Consider the following 18,987-nt stretch of genomic DNA (forward strand, 5'->3'; position numbering starts at 1 on the left):
ATCAGCTTGCATTGGTGCCATTCATCCCACACGTACTGAGTCTGGGTGGTTGGGGGAGGGAGGGGATGGCCTGGGGACAGCAGGAGCCCTCTGACCAGCCCTGCCTCAGGGAGCTGGACTCTGCTGCAGCCCCCCAGCCAGCGTGTGGGCAGTTCTGTCCCTGGGAGAGCAATCCCCGACCCTGAAAGCCCTCCAAGCCCTCCCCGGGTCCTGCCCTCAGAGCCCCACCCACGGTCTGCTGCAGGTGTTCGAGGAGGAGCACCACATCCTCTACCTGGACCACGGCGGCGTGATCGTGGCCATCAAGGACACCTCCATCCCCCTGAAGATCCTCAAGTAAGTCCCTGGGTGCCCAGCGCTGAGTGCGGCGGGGGCCCGTCCTCTCCACCTGGGAACACCTCGGAGCATTCCCCGGGATGGCCCCCGTGCAGGACCCCAGGACGAAGGCACCAGACCCTGCCAAGGGGGTTAGTGCCAGGCTCTGCACAGTGTCCACCCCCCACCCCCCACCATCACCCTGCCTACCACCAGCACCCGCTCCCATCACCCCCACCACCAGCCACACCCCACTCCCCAGCACCCCCCACCACCCCGCCCCCTCACCACCCCCCACCCCCACCCCCACCCATGCTGCTGATAGCTGCTCACTGCCAGGCCTGGGGAGACAAGGGGTGGGGAATGACAACCCAGCGTGGTCGGGTGGGCCAGAGGGAGGCCTGGGGCTGTGAGGATGCCCCTACCCGCCCCTCCTCCTGGGAGAGCAGGGAAGGCTTCCCAGAGGAGGTGACTTTTCAGGATGGACCTGAATTAGATAGGTGGAGGCCAGACAGGGAAGCCAGCTGCATGTGCCCAGGCCAGAGTAGGTTTGGCATCAGCTTCAGACGTGTGAAGGGCTGTTGTGGGGACGTGAGGGCAGGCGTGAACTATGGACTTGGGAGGCAGAGCTCGGCGAGCTGTCAGGAAACCAGTATCACTTTAGTCTGAAAAAGATCTTTCTGCACAGCAAACTGGCAGCACTGATACGCCACACTGGGGGGGCATAAGTTCCCACACGTGACCCTGCAGACCCTGGGCTGGGCTTGGGCACTGGGGAGGGCTGACCTGGATGTTTCCAAGACCTGGATAACGGCAATCCAGGGGATCTCAGGCCACACCCCCAGGGCTCCTTGACTGTAGTGTCCCTGAGCAGACGTGGGTGCCACCTGGTGCTGGCAGGTGGCTGCCGTGACCTACGAGAGTGTGAAGGCAGGGCCCAGCCGCGCTGGGGACACTGCACTGGCCCTGGGGTTGGTCACTGCCCCTGCCAGTTCGCCCAGCCGCCTCAGCTCGACAGCTCTGGTCTCTGGGTGTGGGCAGGGCTGGGCCCGACATGGCAGCTGGCCCAGCACGCAGACTGTGTCCCCAGCTGCCCCTTCTCTTGGCAGGTTCAGCGTGGACGAGGGCCTCACCTGGAGCACGCACAACTTCACCAGCACCTCCGTGTTTGTGGATGGGCTGCTGAGTGAGCCAGGGGACGAGACGCTGGTCATGACGTGAGTGCCCACGGGAGGTGGGCAGGCAGGTCAGAGCCGAACCCCGGGCGGGCCGTGGCGGAGGCCCCTCAGGCCCTGCTGCGCTAGGCGGGTTCACCCCGCCTCCCTCCCCATCCTCCCCACTCACCCCCATTGTCACACCCGCCTCCTTGTCTCTTACCATCCTCTGCGTCCTCTCACCCTCTGCCACTGGGAGGTGGCCACTCTTCCCTAACCAAGGACATCTGTCATCTGCCCAGGATCACCAGGCTGGCGAGGGGTGGGACTAAGAGGCAAGGGTCAGCCCTGGATCACTGCCCACTTGGCCCTTTGAGATTGTGATTCTGTCGATGGTGATGGTGATGGTGGTAACGATGGTGAAGGGGATGGATCAGGAAGATCCGCTGCAGGAGGGACAGGCTACCCACGCCAGTACTCTTGGGCTTCCCTGGTGGCTCAGCTGGTAAAAATCCACCTGCAATGCGGGCAACCTGGGTTCTATCCCTGGGTTGGGAAGATCCCCAGGAGAAGGGAAAGGCTACCCACTCCAGTATTCTGGCCTGGAGAATTCCATGGACTGTATAGTCCACGGGGTCACAAAGAGTTGGACACGACTAGAGTGATTTTCACTTTCCAACTTTCAGAAGGTGGTTCCGATGGTAAAGAATCTGCCTGTGATGTGGGAGACCCCAGTCCGATCCCTGGGTCAGGAAGAGCCCCTGGAGAAGGGAATGAGTACCTACTCTCAGACACGACTGAGCGATTAACACTTTCATTTTCACACACACATTAAAGGCACTGACTTCCTAAAACTCAGAGTTAGCCAGATGCCAGCTATTTCTCAAAGTATCAGCTGAACGTTTAGGCTTCATAAAAGGCAGGACTTCAGAGACATGGAGGGGATTAGTTAGATCAAGTGAACCAGCCTCTTTTCAGAGGCTTCCCTGGTGGGGCCTGGGCAGCCCACACAGGAGTTCGCGCGGTGGTCACACTCGGGCCAGTGAGTGTTTCCCGGGCTGGGCGTCAGAGTCCCAAAGTCACCAGCTGGGAGACTGATCCTGCTCCCCAGGAGGTGGGCCACAGCCGTGCCATCCTGAGGGGTCCCTGGCCTCAGTCTCCTTGTCAGTAAGGTGGGAATACTAACAGCACGCCCCCTGGGGTGGTGAGGAGGAGTGGATGGGGGGGCAGGTGTCTGGCAGGGGCAGAGGATGTGCCGGCAGTCACCGCTGCAGTCACCTCCATCATAACACGGCTTCCAGAAGAGTGGGAGACAGGCTCAGGCTGTGGAGGGCCTGGAGTGGGTGAGTGAGTGAAAGTCGCTCAGTCCTGTCCGACTCTTTGCGACCCCACGGACTGTACAGTCCATGGAATTCTCCAGGCTGGAGTACTGGAGTGAAGATGTCCCTTAAGGACGTCCCTTCAGTGAGCTAAGACCCTCATGCCCCATTTAAGTAACAACCCAGCTGGCTCTGCTTGGGAGAAGGGGTCACCGTGGCAGACAGTCCCCATGTGGTGAGACTCCCAGGGAGGGGACTGTCCCCGCCAGGATGGGAGTCAGGACAGCGGACCAGCGGGACACCTTCACGACCACCGTCACCACCCCCATCTGGGCCGCCCACGACCTCTCTGTCGGGAGCCCCTCTGAGAGCAGCTGGACCAGGCGGAGGAGAAGCGGGCCGTTTGGTCCACGCTGGGCCACATCCAGCAGCAGCAGGAGAGGCCCAGGCTGGGGTGACGGGGGAGCTCACGCCGCGGGCAGCAGAAAAGCAGGATGGGTTATGGCAGCTGAACACGACGGGGTGAGAGGCTCAGGCTGGAAGGAGGACCACAGGGTGTCTCCAGACACCAGGGCTGCCCGTGGGCAGGCAGGAAGGAAGGCAGGAAGGTGGAGAGCGATCGGGCCTCTCAGAGCCCCGGACGGGGAGGTGAACCACAGAGCGGGGAGCCAGGCCAAGGCAGAGGGAGGCTGCAAGAACCAGAAGAGGCCCCTGTAGAGGCTCGGGGTCTCGTCTGTGAAGTAAAGATCACAGTATCTGCTCCTGGGGACTGTTCGGGGCAATGGAGGTAACGTGTGTGCGTGTGAGAACCTCTGAGCATGTGTGTCGGGGGGGTATGTGTAAGAGTGAGGGTGGGTGTGCATGTGTGTTTATAAACCTTCTACAATCAAGCATCCTACACAAACCATCGCCAATCCACCATGGGTCCCAAAAGGCCAGTGTCATTGTCCCCATTTTAAAGCCAAGGAAACTGAGGTACAGAGAGGAATGGACATGCCAAAGGTCACAGACAAGTAAGCAGGTGTCAACCCAGGCTTGTCTGGCTCCAAGGTGTCCTTTGGAGCCAAAACTCTTCCGGTATCAGCCTCAGACATGCAGAGCCAGCCATCATGTCCCCCAGAAAACACTCCAAGACCCTTCTCAACTACCCTCCTAGATTGGAGTTTGTGCCCTTTAGACCACAACTGACTTCCCCAAGTATCCAGCTCCTATCCGTGAGCCTGGAATGGGGGCCAAGGCCGGAGTGAGTACATCACCTCCTCCATCCAGGCGCTCAACCTCTGGTAATATGGCCGGAGTCCTATAGGGTGAACTGGAGAAGGACCAGAGAAGTGCAGGCTGGGCTCCTGGAGCCCAAGTGTGAGGTGCTGGGAGGAAATCCCTTAAGCAGCAGCCTTCTCGGAGAGCGAGGGATCTGGGCGTCGCATGATAGGCACTCAATACATGACAGCTGTGGGCGAAGAAGTGGCACAAACATGCTGTGTGATCTTAAGCAAGCTACTCAGCCTCTCCGTGCCTCAGTTTTCCTTTCTGTGAAGTGGGCTGTGGTGAGGGTTTAGACCGAGCAGCATGCAAACACACTGCTCCCAGACCACTCTGAGCCAGGGGATGACTCCCTACCTCTCCATGGATTGTCTGGTCTGCTTGGGGGGAAATTCTGTGGCCCAGCTATGCAGAGGGAGCTGGGGTTTCTGCCGCACGAGCCCCCCTGGTATGGACAGGCCGACAGAGGCAGGGACGCGGGCGGGGAGAAGCCAGACAGCACAGAACGCAGACACCCAACCACGAGTCATCCTGTGAAACACTTCTGCCAGGACCAGCCTGGCCACTGAGGCAGGGCCGGGCTCCTGACCCCACTGTGCCCACGTCCTTGTCCATGGGGGGCACCTGGGATGGCCCACAGCAGCGCCATCCACGAGCCGTAGATAACGGGCGATGGTGGTGGGAATGCTTGACGCTGATGCCCATAGGCCTGGAGCCCGCCCAGCCCAGCGCAGGATCCGTCCTGGGGCTGCCCGGCGGGGGCAGGGGAGAGACCGCTGGACCCACTGGGAAAGTGTGGGTGGAAGCCCGCAGGGGACTGGGGGGCGCCTGGGGGGCTGGCCGGACCAAGGCGGTTTCCCGCCCCCTCCTTCCCTTTCCAGCGTCTTCGGCCACATCAGCTTCCGTTCGGACTGGGAGCTGGTCAAGGTGGACTTCCGGCCCTGGTTCTCCAGGCGGTGCAGCGAGGATGACTACAGCTCCTGGGACCTCACCAACCTGCAGGTGGGCCTGGCCCCGCGCAGGGCACCCCCTCTGCCCGCAAACCCCGTCCTGCCAGGCTGCCAGCCTCCCCCGGATGTGGGTCCTCCTGCTGGGCTTGCTGGCCCTTCTGGGCGGCCTGAGCCAGGGTCCGCGGGTACACCCGGGGCACAGAGGCACAGGCCCGACCCAGTCAGAAGGCAGCTGTGCTCGGGGTCCCGGATTTGTGGGATGGAGGGAAGGTAGCAGGGCTCAGGTATCACACACTGGGTAACACCAATGATCTGGGACAGCCCCCATGCCGTAATCTCAGACACACAAAACTTCCTACAGCAAAATGAGGAATATTCACACGGAGGGGAATACGTGAGGACCAGAAGTGGTCTTCTGCTGCAGTTCGGGTTGGGTGCTCAGGATTTCAGAGTGGAGGGTCCCAGAATCGCTGGGGTGGGGGGTGCCCACAGCTGTATCTGCCGTGGTGCCTGTTCACACTGGTGTGTCCTGCTCGGATTGTTGGCTGAACACCTACTGTGTGGCCCCTGAGGCCTGGAGGCTGTGGCTCGTCCCAGCCTCACAGGGCCCACCTGAAACCCTCGGGCCTGAGGATTGCATTGGGCCTCTCTTCCGGGGCCTGAGACCCCCTCAGGGCCCAGCAGGGCCAGGTACACAGCACTCAGCGAGTGCTGGGGGGTGGACAGGGGCTGGGCTGCCCCGGGTCAGCATCAGGCACACACACAGCCCTGCCCCTGAGCCCCGGTTTCCTGCCCCGATGCCCGCCCGGGCCGGGGGAATAAGGAACAGGCCAGACCGGCAGTGGGAGCCGCAGTGGGGCGGCCCCTCACCCCGCGTCCCCCCGCAGGGTGACCGCTGTGTCATGGGCCAGCAGAGGAGCTTCCGCAGGAGGAAGCCCGCGTCCTGGTGCGTCACGGGCCGCAGCTTCACGGCAGCACTCACGGCCCGCGTGTGCCCGTGCCGGGCCTCGGACTTTCTCTGGTGAGGGTCCCACTCTGCCCCAGCCCTGGGGGTGGGTGGGGACGGGGGATGCTGCTTGAGTGACCCCGTGGCCACGGCCCGGCGGGCAACCTGAGAGCCGTGCTCCAGCACGGCCCCCTTATTCTGGGCCCGATCACCCAGCCACCCGGTCCGGCCCACATTCAAGAATCCATGGGTGTCCTTTCCAAGCCGGCAGGGGCGGCCTGCTCCCAGGAGGGCAGGGACACAGAGGAAGACGGAGGGCAGCCTGGGGACCCAGGACAGCCAGCAACCCCCTCCACCATCCAGAGACCCGCCTGGAAGCCCCCTGACCACCCCCCGCCCCGCCGCCCCACTCAAGGACTGCTGTGCTTGCCCACCACCCACAGGAGAATGTCCGAGTTCTGGAAGCTGGCTCCCTCCCCAGCCATCCTCGCCCTTCCTCGTCCTGCCATCCCCACCTGCGTCTCCCGGCTCTGGCGCTGAAGGGGCTGGCCCCCACCTGCAGTGCCCTTCCCCCCTCCCCTGGTTATCTCTTGATCTTCCATTGAGAGTCAGCTACCTCCTCCAGGCAGCCCTCCAGGATGCCCAGGCTGGGTTCAGTGCTCCGCTGTAATTTCCCAGAATCCCCTTTGCATCCCTTCTTACCCAGAATGTACCCATCAGCTTTCAGTCCTTCTCCCCTCTGGGACGGGGCCTGTGGATCTGCCTCTGTGTGTCCTTGCTGTGGGGCACCTACCCTGAGCTGGCTCGCACCCCAGCCACTGCCAGTCTCCTGACCGCCGTGTCTTCCTCCTCCCAGTGACTATGGATTTGAGCGTGCCCCCTCCTCGGAGTCCGATGCCAACAAGTGCTTTGCCAACTTCTGGTTTAACCCCCTGTCGCCCCCTGACAACTGTGTCCTGGGCCAGACCTACACCAGCAGTCTCGGGTGAGTCGCACGGGGCAGAACCATGGTGACCCCTGCCTTTCCCACCTGGTGCCCACGGCTCCTCGCATGGAGTCAGGGAGAGAGAAATCAGGGCTGACCGCCCTTTGCGCTGGGGCTCCTGCAAGTCACCCAGACTCTGCCCCCGGCCAGGGCTCTCCATTCGGAGCCCAGATGGGTCAGCATCAGGGAGAAGAGACACCCTGAGCCCGCTCCAAACAAAGAGCAAGGAGGTCCCCGGCCTTGGCGCTCATACCCGCTGTACCCAGAGAAGGAACCCGCCTCCCTGGCCCCCTGAGCCCCTGCAGTGCCAAAGCCCCTCCCCATCTGCCAACCCTGAGCAAGCCAGGCCTGAGCTGGGCCAGAGATATTCACACTCCCTTTAGGTCTCAGCTTGAATGGCGCCTCCTTCAGGAAGCCTTCCCTGACTCACCCTGGGCCCGGAGCTTACTCTGTGGGAATAGAACGTCCCCAGTTATTGTCACGCTCACCCAGCTGTCCCCTGGACTGGACTAAGCTTTCTGACATGTGGTGTGTCCCTCGGTGTGTGGTGTGATGAACACACGCTGTGCGTGAGGGGGAGGGAAGTGCTCCGCAGGTGTGACCTCCTTCCCTCTGCAGAGGCTGAGTGTGCTGCGTCTCAGGGATCAAACTATAACAGTGTTCTGTGTGGAACAGCTGGGAGCCCACCACTCCACAGGTCCTAAGCAAGCTTCATCGTAAAGGTCTCTATGTCCCCGAGGGGAAGTTCTGAGAGGAAGTGAACTGCCTATGGACTTATTAGACAAGCCTGGTTGCTGCCTCTGGGGATGGGGCAGGACAGAGCCTGAAGAAGCAAGAAGTAGGGCCAGAAACTGCAGGCTTGGACCTCAGCAGCATAAATCCCATCATCCATCCAGCCAATCATCCAATCATCTATCCATGTGTTCCTCATCCATCCATCATCCATTCATCCATCCACCCATCTGTCCATCATCCACCTATCCATCCGTCCATCCATCCTATCATCTATCTGTGTATTCTCCATCCATCCATCGTCCCTCCATCCATCCAATCATCCAATCACCCGTGTATTCCCCATCCATCCTTCATTCATTCATCCATCCACCCATCTGTCCACCCATCCATCCATCATCCATCTATCCATCCAATTATCCATCTCTTTATTCTTCCACTCACTCGCCTGCCATCCGTTCATCCTCCCATCCCTCCAACAATTCACCCATCATCCATCTATCATCCATCTCTCCCTCCATCAGGGAGCCACAGCAGCTGCTCCAGGGCTTGGCAAGCAGGGACTTGTCTGAAATGTCAGAGTCAGGACCCATACCAAGGGCAAAGGGTTTCATTTCACACCATCTGCACACTCGGGATGCCAAGGGGCTGTGGGAAGGTGGCTCTTAGGGAGGGTATTTTCTTCCCAACTAATCACACGCATCTTTGCACGATAACAATCTATGCCTCTCTAGCAGGGTTTTCCTAATGCCTCCTAAGAGTTTGTTGTTATTGCTTAGTCGCTGAGTTGTGTCTGACGTTTTGCAACAGCACAGACTGCAGCCTGCCAGGCTCCTCTGTCCATGGGACTCTCCAGGCAAGAGTACTGGAGTGGGTTGCCATTTCCTCCTCCAGGGGATCTTCCTGATCCAGGGATTGAACCCACGTCTCCTGCATTGGCAGGTGGATTCCTTACCACTGAGCTACTAGGGAGGCCCTAAAAGTTTACTAGAGCGCGTGAGGCTCTCCCCGCCAGCCCCTCCCCACCCTCATCTCACACCTGCCCCCCCACCACCACAGGGCTTTGGCACACACCGTTTCCACTGCCCAGGACATTCTTCACTCTCCTGCCCACCTTCTGCTCCAGCTGAAAGCCCCATTCTTGGGGAGCAGAGCCCGGGGTGCAGCCCCTTCCCCATACTGTCACAGTCGTGATGTTGCTTTGATATGGGGGGGTGGTTTGGTGAGGGCTGCCTTCCCACTGGACAGTCCTCTCTGCAAAGGGCAGGGGCTGCGAGGGATGACCTCGGCCCTCCCACCGGGCGCATAGCAGATGCTCAGTCAATTCGCGTTGCATGAATGAGCTGGTGAATCGGGTGTCGTCTGGCCCCAGTCCATCCGTGTAAGAGGAGGAGGCCTCCTGTGGGACTGTGCTTGCCCACGGCCACGTGGCGCGTCATCGGGAAGTCCCAGCCCCTCCGGGGCACTCTGGCTTCCCGGGACCACGCTTCCCAGCAAAGTCGCAGTATCCATTCTGGCTCCTCTAGTCGTCCCCCAGCAACAACAACTCTCAGCCTCGTGAGAACACGCTCGGACCAGCGAGGGCCGCGGTCCTGCCATTAGAGCTCATTCCCTTCTCTGAGCCTCAGTTTCCCCAGCTCCAAAATGGGGCAGAAAGAGCAAACAGACGGAGTCAGGAAGAGGGAGGGGGTTGAAGCGCGGGGGTCACAAGCCAAAGCCCCCGCACAGCTACTGAAGCTGTCGGCCGGGCGGCAGGCCCCGCCCCGCCCCGGCCCGTCCGTTCGGACGCTGACCCGCCTTCTGGCTGCAGGTACCGGAAGCTGGTGTCCAACGTGTGTGAGGGCGGCGTGGACCCGCGGCAGAGCCCCGTGCGGCTGCAGTGCCCGCTCCTGCCGCCGCGGGGCCTGCAGATCAGCATCCGCGGCGAGGCGGTGGCCGTGCGGCCCGGGGAGGACGTCCTGTTCGTGGTGCGGCAGGAGCAGGTGAGGGGCCGCTTCGGCCGGGCGGACGGGGCGGTGGGCGGCGTCCTCTCCCCCTCGGAGTCCTGGAGTGCGGAGTCGTCTGGACCAGCGTTTCCAAACTGCGGGCGGTAACAGTGCACTAGAGACCCCTGCCCAGGTCCAGACCAGCACTGAAGCAATGAAATGGAAAACTCGGGAGAGAGTGGAGGGCAGGGGCAATGGAGCAGCGAGCTGCCAGCTCAGATCCAGGGAGAGGGGGCTTCAAACATGTCTGCCTGGGTGTTGACAGCATGGTGATGTCAGATTCATTCATTCCCGTGAGCGGCAATACGATGTTTTAAACCTCTCATTATACTGATCTAGTGAATTTGGAATCTTAAGAAAAACAGGCAGTTTAAAAAAAAATTATTACTTTATAATCTCATAGCCAACACAAATTCGGTAATAGGTGATAGGCAGATAAATCAGTTCAGTTCATTGCTTAGTCATGTCCAACTCTTTGTGACCGCATGGACTGCAGCATGCCAGGCTTCCCTGTCCCCCATCACCAACTCCCGGAGTCTACCCAAACCCATGTCCATGGAGTTGGTGATGCCATCCAACCATCTCATCCTCTGTCATCCCTTTCTCCTCCTACCTTCAATCTTTCCCAGCATCAGGGTCTTTTCCAATGAGTCCGTTCTTTGCATCAGGTTGCCAAAGTATTGGCGCTTCAGCATCATCATCAGTCCTTCCAATGAATATTCAGGACTGATTTCCTTCAGAATGGACTGGTTGGATCTTCTTGCAATCCAAGGGACTCTCAAGAGTCCTCCCCAACACCACAGTTGAAAAGCATCAATTCTTCAGCTTTCTTTATGGTCCAACTCTCACATCCATACATGACTATTGGAAAAAACCATAGCTTTATCTAGACAAACCTTTGTCGGCAAAGTAATATCTCTGCTTTTTAATATGCTGTCTAGGTTGATCTTGGCTTCCCTTCCAAGAAGAAAGCATCTTTTAATTTCATGACTGCAGTCACCATCTGCAGTGATTTTGGAGCCCCAAAAAATAAAGTCTGTCTCTGTTTCCATTGTTTCCCCATCTATTTGCCATGAAGTGATGGGACCGGATGCCATGATCTTCATTTGTTGAATGTTGAGTTTTAAGCCAGGTTTTCACTCTCCTCTTTCACTTTCATCAAGAGGCTCTTTAGTTCCTCTTCACTTTCTGCCATAGGGTGGTATCATCTGCATATCTGAGTTTATTGAGATTTCTCCCAGAAATCTTGATTCCAGCTTGTGCTTCATCCAGCCCAGCATTTCACATGACATACTCTACATGAGTTAAATAAGCAGGGTGACAATATACAGCCTTGATGTACTCCTTTCCAAATTGGAACCAGTCTGTTGTTCCATGTCCAGTTCTATCGGTTGTTTCTTGTCCCTCTTACAGATTTCTCAGGAGGCAGGTCAGGTGGTCTGGTATTCCCATCTCTTTAAGAATTTTCCATAGTTTGTTGTGATCCACACAGTCAAGGCTTTAGCAAAGTCAATGAAGCAGAAGTAGATGTTTTCCTGGAATTCTTTTGCTTTTTATATGATCCAATGGATGTTGGCAATTTGTTCTCTGGTTCCCCTGCCTTTTCTAAATCCAGTTTGAACACCTGGAAGTTCTCCATTAACGTACTGTTGAAGCCTGGCTTGGAGAATTTTGAGCATTACTTTGCTAGCGTGCGAGATGAATGCAATTGTGTGGTAGTTTGAGCATTCTTTGGCATTGCCTTTCTTTGGGATTGGAATGAAAACTGACCCTTTTCAGCAGTGCCGTAGCCACTGCTGAGTTTTCCAAATTTGCTGGCATATTGATTGCAGCACTTTCACAGCATCATCTTTCAGGATGTGAAATAGCTCAGCTGGAATTCCATCACCTCCACTAGCTTTGTTCATAGTGATACATAGATAGATAGATAGATATAAATGGTAAATAGATACAGATTAATGAAAAAAATCATTGATAGTTAATGGATGACATAGATACAAATATATATGGACAGATATAGAAATATTTCATGTATGTGTATATGTATACACACACACATATATTATGCAGGGCTTCCCAGGTGGCTCAGGTGGTAAAGAATCTGCTTGCAGTGTGGCAGACCTGGGTTCGATCCCTGGGACGGGAAGATCCCCTGGAGAAAGGAATGACAACCCACACCAGTATTCTTGCCTGGAGAATCCCATAGACCGAGGAGCCTAGTGGGCTACAGTCCATGGATTACAAAGAGTTGGACATGACTTAGAAACTAACACACACATATAAACATATAAATTTCCTCCCTGTCTCCTAGTATTTCTTTCTTTTTTTAGTATAAGTGTTACTTTTTTTTCCTGATTTTAAGAACATATATACTCATTTTAGAACACTGGGGAAACACATTAAAAACACAAGGATATAAATGTCACCCAAAATCTTATTCTCTCAAGGTGACCACTGTTAATTTATTCCCAAAGCAGAGACATTACTTTGCCAACAAAGGTCCGTCTAGTCAAGGCTATGGTTTTTCCTGTGGTCATGTATGGATGTGAGAGTTGGACTGTGAAGAAGGCTGAGCGCCGAAGAATTGATGCTTTTGAACTGTAGTGTTGGAGAAGACTCTTGAGAGTCCCTTGGACTGCAAGGAGATCCAACCCGTCCATTCTAAAGGAGATCAGCCCTGGGATTTCTTTGGAAGGAATGATGCTAAAGCTGAAACTCCAGTACTTTGGCCACCTCATGTGAAGAGTTGACTCACTGGAAAAGACTCTGATGCTAGGAGGGATTGGGGGCAAGAGGAGAAGGGGATGACAGAGGATGAGATGGCTGGATGGCATCACTGACTCGATGGACGTGAGTCTGAGTGAACTCCAGGAGTTGGTGATGGATAGGGAGGCCTGGCGTGCTGCGATTCATGGGATCGCAAAGAGTTGGACACGACTGAGCAACTGAACTGAACTGAACTGAGTCTATTTAAACTAATATGCATGTGCTTATTTTTCTGATTATAGATGTAACAAATGCTCATTGTAGAAAATCCAAATATAGAAACTAAAAACGCTCACAAGCAGACAGGAAAGCACAAAGGGGTGCAGAGCCCCCTCTTCCCACCCGGGACCCCAGCCCCCAGCTCACAGCTCTCGAGCACCGGGGGCTTCAGTTAACAAATGTACTGAGCGAACCGAGGGGGCTCCGTGCAGAAGACGTCCGTCCATGCCTGCCCAGGCGGGACCGGGGAACCCAACGCGGTCTCTGATGCTGGAAAGCGGGGGCTCTGGTCCCGTGTGAAGAACTGGATGCGCGGGTGCCCATGTGGGTGTGTTCCCCTCCATCTTCCCCTGCCCACGGGCTGTGCTCCCACCAGCCGGCTTTATAGCTGGGGAGGCCGAGGCTCGGACAGGCGCAGCCACCCACCTGGGGCCACACAGAGCTGGCATTGGGTCCAGGCCAAGGGGGCTCCGTGTGGACACCTCCTGGTTTGCAGCCCCCAGACCTGAGCCGAGGGTGCATCAACCTGCTGGCCCCGCGATGATTGAGCCTGGCCCTGAGAGTCACGCTTCAGCCTCGGGCAACCCTGGGGCGGTGTGTGTGTGTGTGTGTGTGTGTGTGTGTGCGGGGGCGGGGGGGAGGCTCTGTTCACTGCAGAGGAGGGTGCAGCCCCCTGCCCAGACCCTCGAGGGGACCCTCAGAGGGGACCCACCTGCCGCCCGGAGCTCCAGGACTGACTTGCAGGAAACATGGCCACCTGCTGCCCTCTAGAGCCCGGAATCCCAGCAGCTAGTCACTGCTGGGATGCTCCGTCCGGACCCAGGACAGGACACGCGTGGCCGCCCACTGTCCCAGCACGCTGGGACCCTCGCCTGCAGGGGCGGAGATGAGGGAACAGCAGAAAGATGCTCTTGGAAGAGAGTCCTTTGCCCTCCACTGTCCGAAAGAGGCCACTGGCTCCCGCGCTGAAGCCTTGGGAAGGAGTGGGCGCAAGGTTGGAGTGGGTACACGCACTGGTGAACACTCCTGTTCTCACACACACACACACGGACACTTACACATGTTCACACATGACCACGCACTCGCATTCGTACACAGCCATAGACACACTCACCCAGTGCAGGTGTGGAAACAGCCCTGGATTTAGGGGAATCCAAGTTCTGTGAAGATCTTAGAACCGAACATAAGATCTGACGGGGAACCCAGAAACAGACCCACATAGACAGGTCTGGCTGATTCTGGCTCAGGCGCAAAATCATTTCAGTGAAGGAAGGACGGGCGTCAGCAAACGAGGAGCCGGTGAAAACGAACCTCATGCCTGATGCAGAGTTGACGCAAAGTGGATCACAGCCTTAAATGGAAACTTGTGAAGCTTGTAGAAAAAAGCAGGGGAATACCTGTGCTCTAGGGCTAGACAGAGTTCTTAGCATTGACACCATAAGCACCATCCACGGAGGAAGTGTGATAAACGACTTCATCAGAATGCGACACGTTTCGTCTGTGACAGAGCCTGAGAAGGTGAAAACAGAGCCTGAGAAGGTGAAAAGACGACCACAGAGAAAATAACTACAAACCGTATCCAACAAGGACTAGTACCCGGAACATATAAAGATTACTCAGAACCCAACCGTAAGAGGACAAGCAACCAGAAGATGAGCAGAAGACATGGAGAAACGTGTTCCCGGAGGGAATGGCAAAGAAGCACAGGGAACCATGCTCAGCACCCTTAGCCATCAGCGCAGTGCAGCGTAAAGAGGGTCCCTGCGCGCCTACAGGAATGAGTAACATGAAGGACGGTGGTCCCACAAACACTGGTGAGGATGCAGAGAAACTGGGTCCCTCCTGCATGGCTGACGCGGACGTGAAGTGGCACAGCCGCTCTGGGAAAGCTGGTCATTTCCTTAAAAACCAAGCATGCAACATCCATGGGACTCAGCAGTTACACTCCTGGGCCTGTATCCCAGGGAAACAAAGAGGTTCACGGGAAAACCTGTATACACCAAGGTTCACAGCAGCTTTCTTCATAAGAGCCAGAAACGGGAGACAGCCAGATGTCCTCGACGGGCGAGTGGATAAACGCAAGGTGAGCTGGTACATCCATCCCAAGGGCAGTGCTCTGAAGTAAGAAGGAACAGGCTCTACACCACAGCTTGGGTGAATCTGCAGAGAATTATATTGAATGAGAAAGCTAATCCCAGCGGTTCTATTCAGGGGATATTCCCCAAATAACGAAAGTATAGAAATGGAGAACAGGTTAGAGGTTCTAACCCCATGGAGTCGGGGATGTGACGGAGAGGCACGTCTGGGTGTGAACGGGCAGCCCTAGGGACCCCAGGGGTGACTGAATCGTGGCTCAGTCACTGTGGATTCCAAGCCGTGATACGTGTTCTGCAAGATGTTCACATGGAGACCGCGAACATAGGTCTCTCTGTGTTATATCCTTGACAATTACATGTGAATTGGCAGTTGGCTCAGCATGAGACTTCCGAGTGTTTTTGAAGCGCTCAGGAATAAACACACACACACACACACACACACACACACACACAGGTCTGCGTGGAAACACTACGCCGTGGGTGGTGGGTGTTGTGCTGACGTCACCACTTTTCCTTTCCAGCTACTTCTCTGCCTTTTTGTATTTTCTTACATTGCCACTCTTACCTTCCTGATTATGACAAGGTTTTTATTATTTTTTTTAATATAATTTTACTTATTTATTTTGGCTGTGCTGGGTCTTCGTTGCTGTGAGGGCTCTTAGCTGAGGCAAGCAGGGGCTACTCTCTCATTGAGATGCTCAGGCTGATCAGGTAGGGTTTTACTTATTTATTTATTTTTTACCCATACCACATGGCACGTGGGATCTTAGTTCCCCAACCAGGGGTCGAACCTGTGGCCCCTGTGGTGGAAGTGCTGAGTCTTAACCACTGGACCACCAAGGAGGTCCCTGTGATGAAGTGTTTTAACCAAGGGAAGTGTTTCAGGAGTTAAAACACACCCTCTTAGCTGCTCACAGGCAGGACACAGCATCCCCAGGTGGTGTGGCTCCTGCCCATCAAAGCCACACGTCCAGACTCAGCCAGAGGCCCCTTCTTCCCCCAGGAAGCTGCATGCAGACCCCTCCCTCCTGGAGCAAGTTGACCTTGAGACCACCCCATCTGTCAGGCTGCCTTTAAACAGAGAGAGCCCTGACCACAAGCCAGCCTGCAGGTTCTGGACTCACAGAGCCTCAGTCCTTCAACCTATAAAATGGGGATCATAGAACATACTTGTGTAAGGTCCCCGAGGTCATCACTGCAGTGGCCACAAACTGGGCGGCTTGAAATATCAGAGATTTCTCCTCTCAAGAGCTCTGGAGGCTAGAAGTCCAAACTCAAATTTCAGCAGGGCTGTGCTCCCTCTGGAAGGGGGGTCCTCCCTCATCTCTGAGCTCCTGGGGGCTCTGGGCAGCCCTGGGCGAGGGCTGCACCCCTTCCAGCCTCTGTCTTCCCCTGGCTTCCTTCCTTTCCTTCCCCTGGCCGCTCCTCTTTCCGATAAAGACCCAGCCATTGAACTTAGATCCTGTTCTAATTCCGTGTGACCTCGAGTTAACTAATCACATCCGCAAAGACCCTATTTCCAAATAAGGTCACGTTCTGAGGTTCCGAGTGGGTGTGGATGGGGGAGGGGTGATCCAACCTTTTTCACCTGATCTGTGAAGAAAGGTAAACGAATGTAATTTACATAACGGTTCTCTGTCAAGTTCTAGGGTTTGGCAGGTGTAAACCAAGAGGCTCGCTAAACAGTTAGTGATTCCTGACCCCCAGGACATGGTTTCCTGGGTGCTCCCCCCGCGGGCAGAGGGGTGGCAGGAGGATATGATAGGAAGGTGATGGGGAGAGAGGACCTGAAGTCACTGAAGAACTCGTTCTTGCCACGAAGTTGAAAAAGTTCCTGTTTGCTTCCTCAGTTTCCTTTCCCAAGACTCCACGAGGAAAATGCGGTTATTGGAAGGGCGATGTTCGCGGTGGGGATTAGACGGGCGATTAGACGGCTCGTGTGGGTGCGGGGATGCCGGGGAGGGTGACAGACGTGGGACCCCCTCCCTGCATAGAGCGCGTGCCCCCGAGCATCAGTCCTGGCACCACGTAGAGTGAGAAGATAAAAGAAAATGCAGGAATCACAGCAGCAGAGGGGAAGATAACGTTTTGTTTTGTAATTTTCTAAGAGACTAAGTTTTTATGCACGCACATCTCCCTGTTTCTTAAACTGTGCAGCAGGTAGGGGGCCTCTCCCTGCCCTCCCGGTCCCTGGCTCAGGCCTCCCTGACCTCATCTGAGCTGACTCCTCTCTGCCTCAGCGGTTGGGTCATCTTTCTGAAATGCAGACCCGGCCCTGGCTACTACTTCCATCCTCTGCTACTGGTCTCAGCCCTGCCCTCCAGGCTGGGTGGGGCAGGGGGCAAGGATAGAACAGACCTGGTTCCCTGGGGTCCCCAGGGAGCTCGCTTTCAGGAAAGAACTGGGGAATGAATGAGTGAGTGAGTGAATGAATACGTGCGTGAGCCAGCGAATGGCCCATCGCTGGCTCCCAGCTCTGCAGCCAGGTCCTAAGTGGCCCCCTGGTGTGTCTTACAGGGTGATGTCCTGACCACCAAGTACCAGGTGGACCTGGGGGACGGCTTCAAGGCCATGTACGTGAACCTCACGCTGACCGGGGAGCCCATCCGGCACCGCTACGAGAGCCCCGGCGTCTACCGCGTATCCGTCAGGGCGGAGAACGTGGCGGGGCACGACGAGGCAGTGCTGTTTGTCCAGGTCACCGGTGAGCCCATCGCCCCCGCCAGGCCCAGGGCGGCTCCCTGTGAGAGAGCTGTCCTTGGGGAAGCACGGGGTGCCCAGGAGCAGGGAGGCCACCAGGCGGGGCTGGAGGCCACACCACGGTGGCTTGTGCAACAGCGCGGTTGGTGGTGACGATGGTGGTGGTGATGGTGGTGGTGATGGTGGTCATGATAGAGATGATGATGTGATGCTAATAACGGTGATGATGGAGCTGCTGCTGCTGCTGATGGTGATGGTGATGGTGACGGTGATGGTGGGGATGGTGATGGTGATGATAGTGGTGATGGTGGTCATGATAGAGATGATGGTGGTGGTGATAGTGGTGATGGTGGTGATGCTGGTGATGATGATGGTGGTGGTGATGGTGATCATGATAGAGATGATGATGTGATGCTAATAATGGTGATGATGGAGCTGCTGCTGCTGCTGATGGTGATGATGGTGATGGTGATGATAGAGTTGATGATGATGGTGATGGTGATGGTGATGGTGGTGATGGTGATGGTGGTGGTGGTGATGGTGGCGATGAAAGTGTAGTGTTTCTCATGGGGCTGATGGTGGTGGAGGTAGTGATGATGGTGGTAGAGGTGTTGGTGGTGGTGATGAGGTTGATGGTGACAGTGACCAATAGCAACCTGTGACATGGCCAGTGCCCTGATGCCCTCTGACCCCTAACCTTTGTGTGGCCCCTGCAGCCCCTCTGCAGGCCCTCTACCTGGAAGTGGTTCCTGTCATCGGCGTCAACCAGGAGGTGAACCTTACGGCCGTGCTGCTGCCCCTGAACCCCAACCTCACCGTCTTCTACTGGTGGATCGGCCACAGCCTGCAGGTACGCAGGCCCGGCCCTTGGAGGCCCCTCTTCCCCAGAGGCTCCCATCTGGCGTGGAGCGTGGGGCAGATCCCACCCTCTGTACCGGGCAGGACAGAGCATGCGGCACCATGAAGGTGAGGCGGGTGCATACCAGCCCTCCCACCACCCTGAGCATCTATCTGCTCGAGGTCCAGCTGTGTCTGAGTGTGGTGGACATGTGGTGAATCAGATCAGACCAGACCATGCTTTTTCCTGGGGAAGATATATGAATAGAGTAGGTGACCCAAGTTAGGGTGTGACAAGTGTCACAGGAAGGGGACGGATCATTTCTAGTTTGAGAGTGGAGGTGATCAGGGAGGGCTTCATGGAGGAGGGGGTCCCTGGGCTGAGCCCGACCTCAGAAGCATCACCCAGGGTTGTGGGTTGTGTCCTGTGAGCCATGGGGAACCGAAGACAGATGCCTGGTGGGAGGTCCTGAGGACCTTTGTGGACAAGGCTGCCCCTTAGCCTGGGGGAAGGGACCCCAAGACCCAAAGAGGATCCTTCACTCGTTCAGCAAATGGCAGCCCTGCAGCCCCCCATAGACAGCGGCCAAGGGCCCAGGCTGGGTGGGGCTCAGGGCTCAGGACTGTGGTTCTGGGGCACAGGGATGGGTGAGGAAGGTGCTCGGGTTCTGCATTCGAGCAGCAAGTCAGCCACCTCCAGCCGAGCTCTTGGAGAGTCAC

General features: G+C 56.6%; 1 protein-coding gene across 2 annotated transcripts in view; it reads left to right on the forward strand.

Moving 5' to 3' along the window:
• Positions 1-18,987, forward strand: part of SORCS2 (sortilin related VPS10 domain containing receptor 2) — a 495,160-nt gene that overhangs the window by 460,751 nt on the left and 15,422 nt on the right. For both annotated transcript variants that reach the window (XM_024993671.2, XM_024993672.2), the window contains exons 13-20: positions 245-336; positions 1,425-1,532; positions 4,933-5,053; positions 5,889-6,022; positions 6,804-6,932; positions 9,475-9,646; positions 17,248-17,434; positions 18,147-18,280. In XM_024993671.2, coding sequence (XP_024849439.1) covers positions 245-336; positions 1,425-1,532; positions 4,933-5,053; positions 5,889-6,022; positions 6,804-6,932; positions 9,475-9,646; positions 17,248-17,434; positions 18,147-18,280 — 1,077 coding nt within the window. The remainder of the gene's footprint in view (positions 1-244; positions 337-1,424; positions 1,533-4,932; positions 5,054-5,888; positions 6,023-6,803; positions 6,933-9,474; positions 9,647-17,247; positions 17,435-18,146; positions 18,281-18,987) is intronic.

Source organism: Bos taurus, chromosome 6, assembly GCF_002263795.3.
Source record: "Bos taurus isolate L1 Dominette 01449 registration number 42190680 breed Hereford chromosome 6, ARS-UCD2.0, whole genome shotgun sequence".
Taxonomy (NCBI): domain Eukaryota; kingdom Metazoa; phylum Chordata; class Mammalia; order Artiodactyla; family Bovidae; genus Bos; species Bos taurus.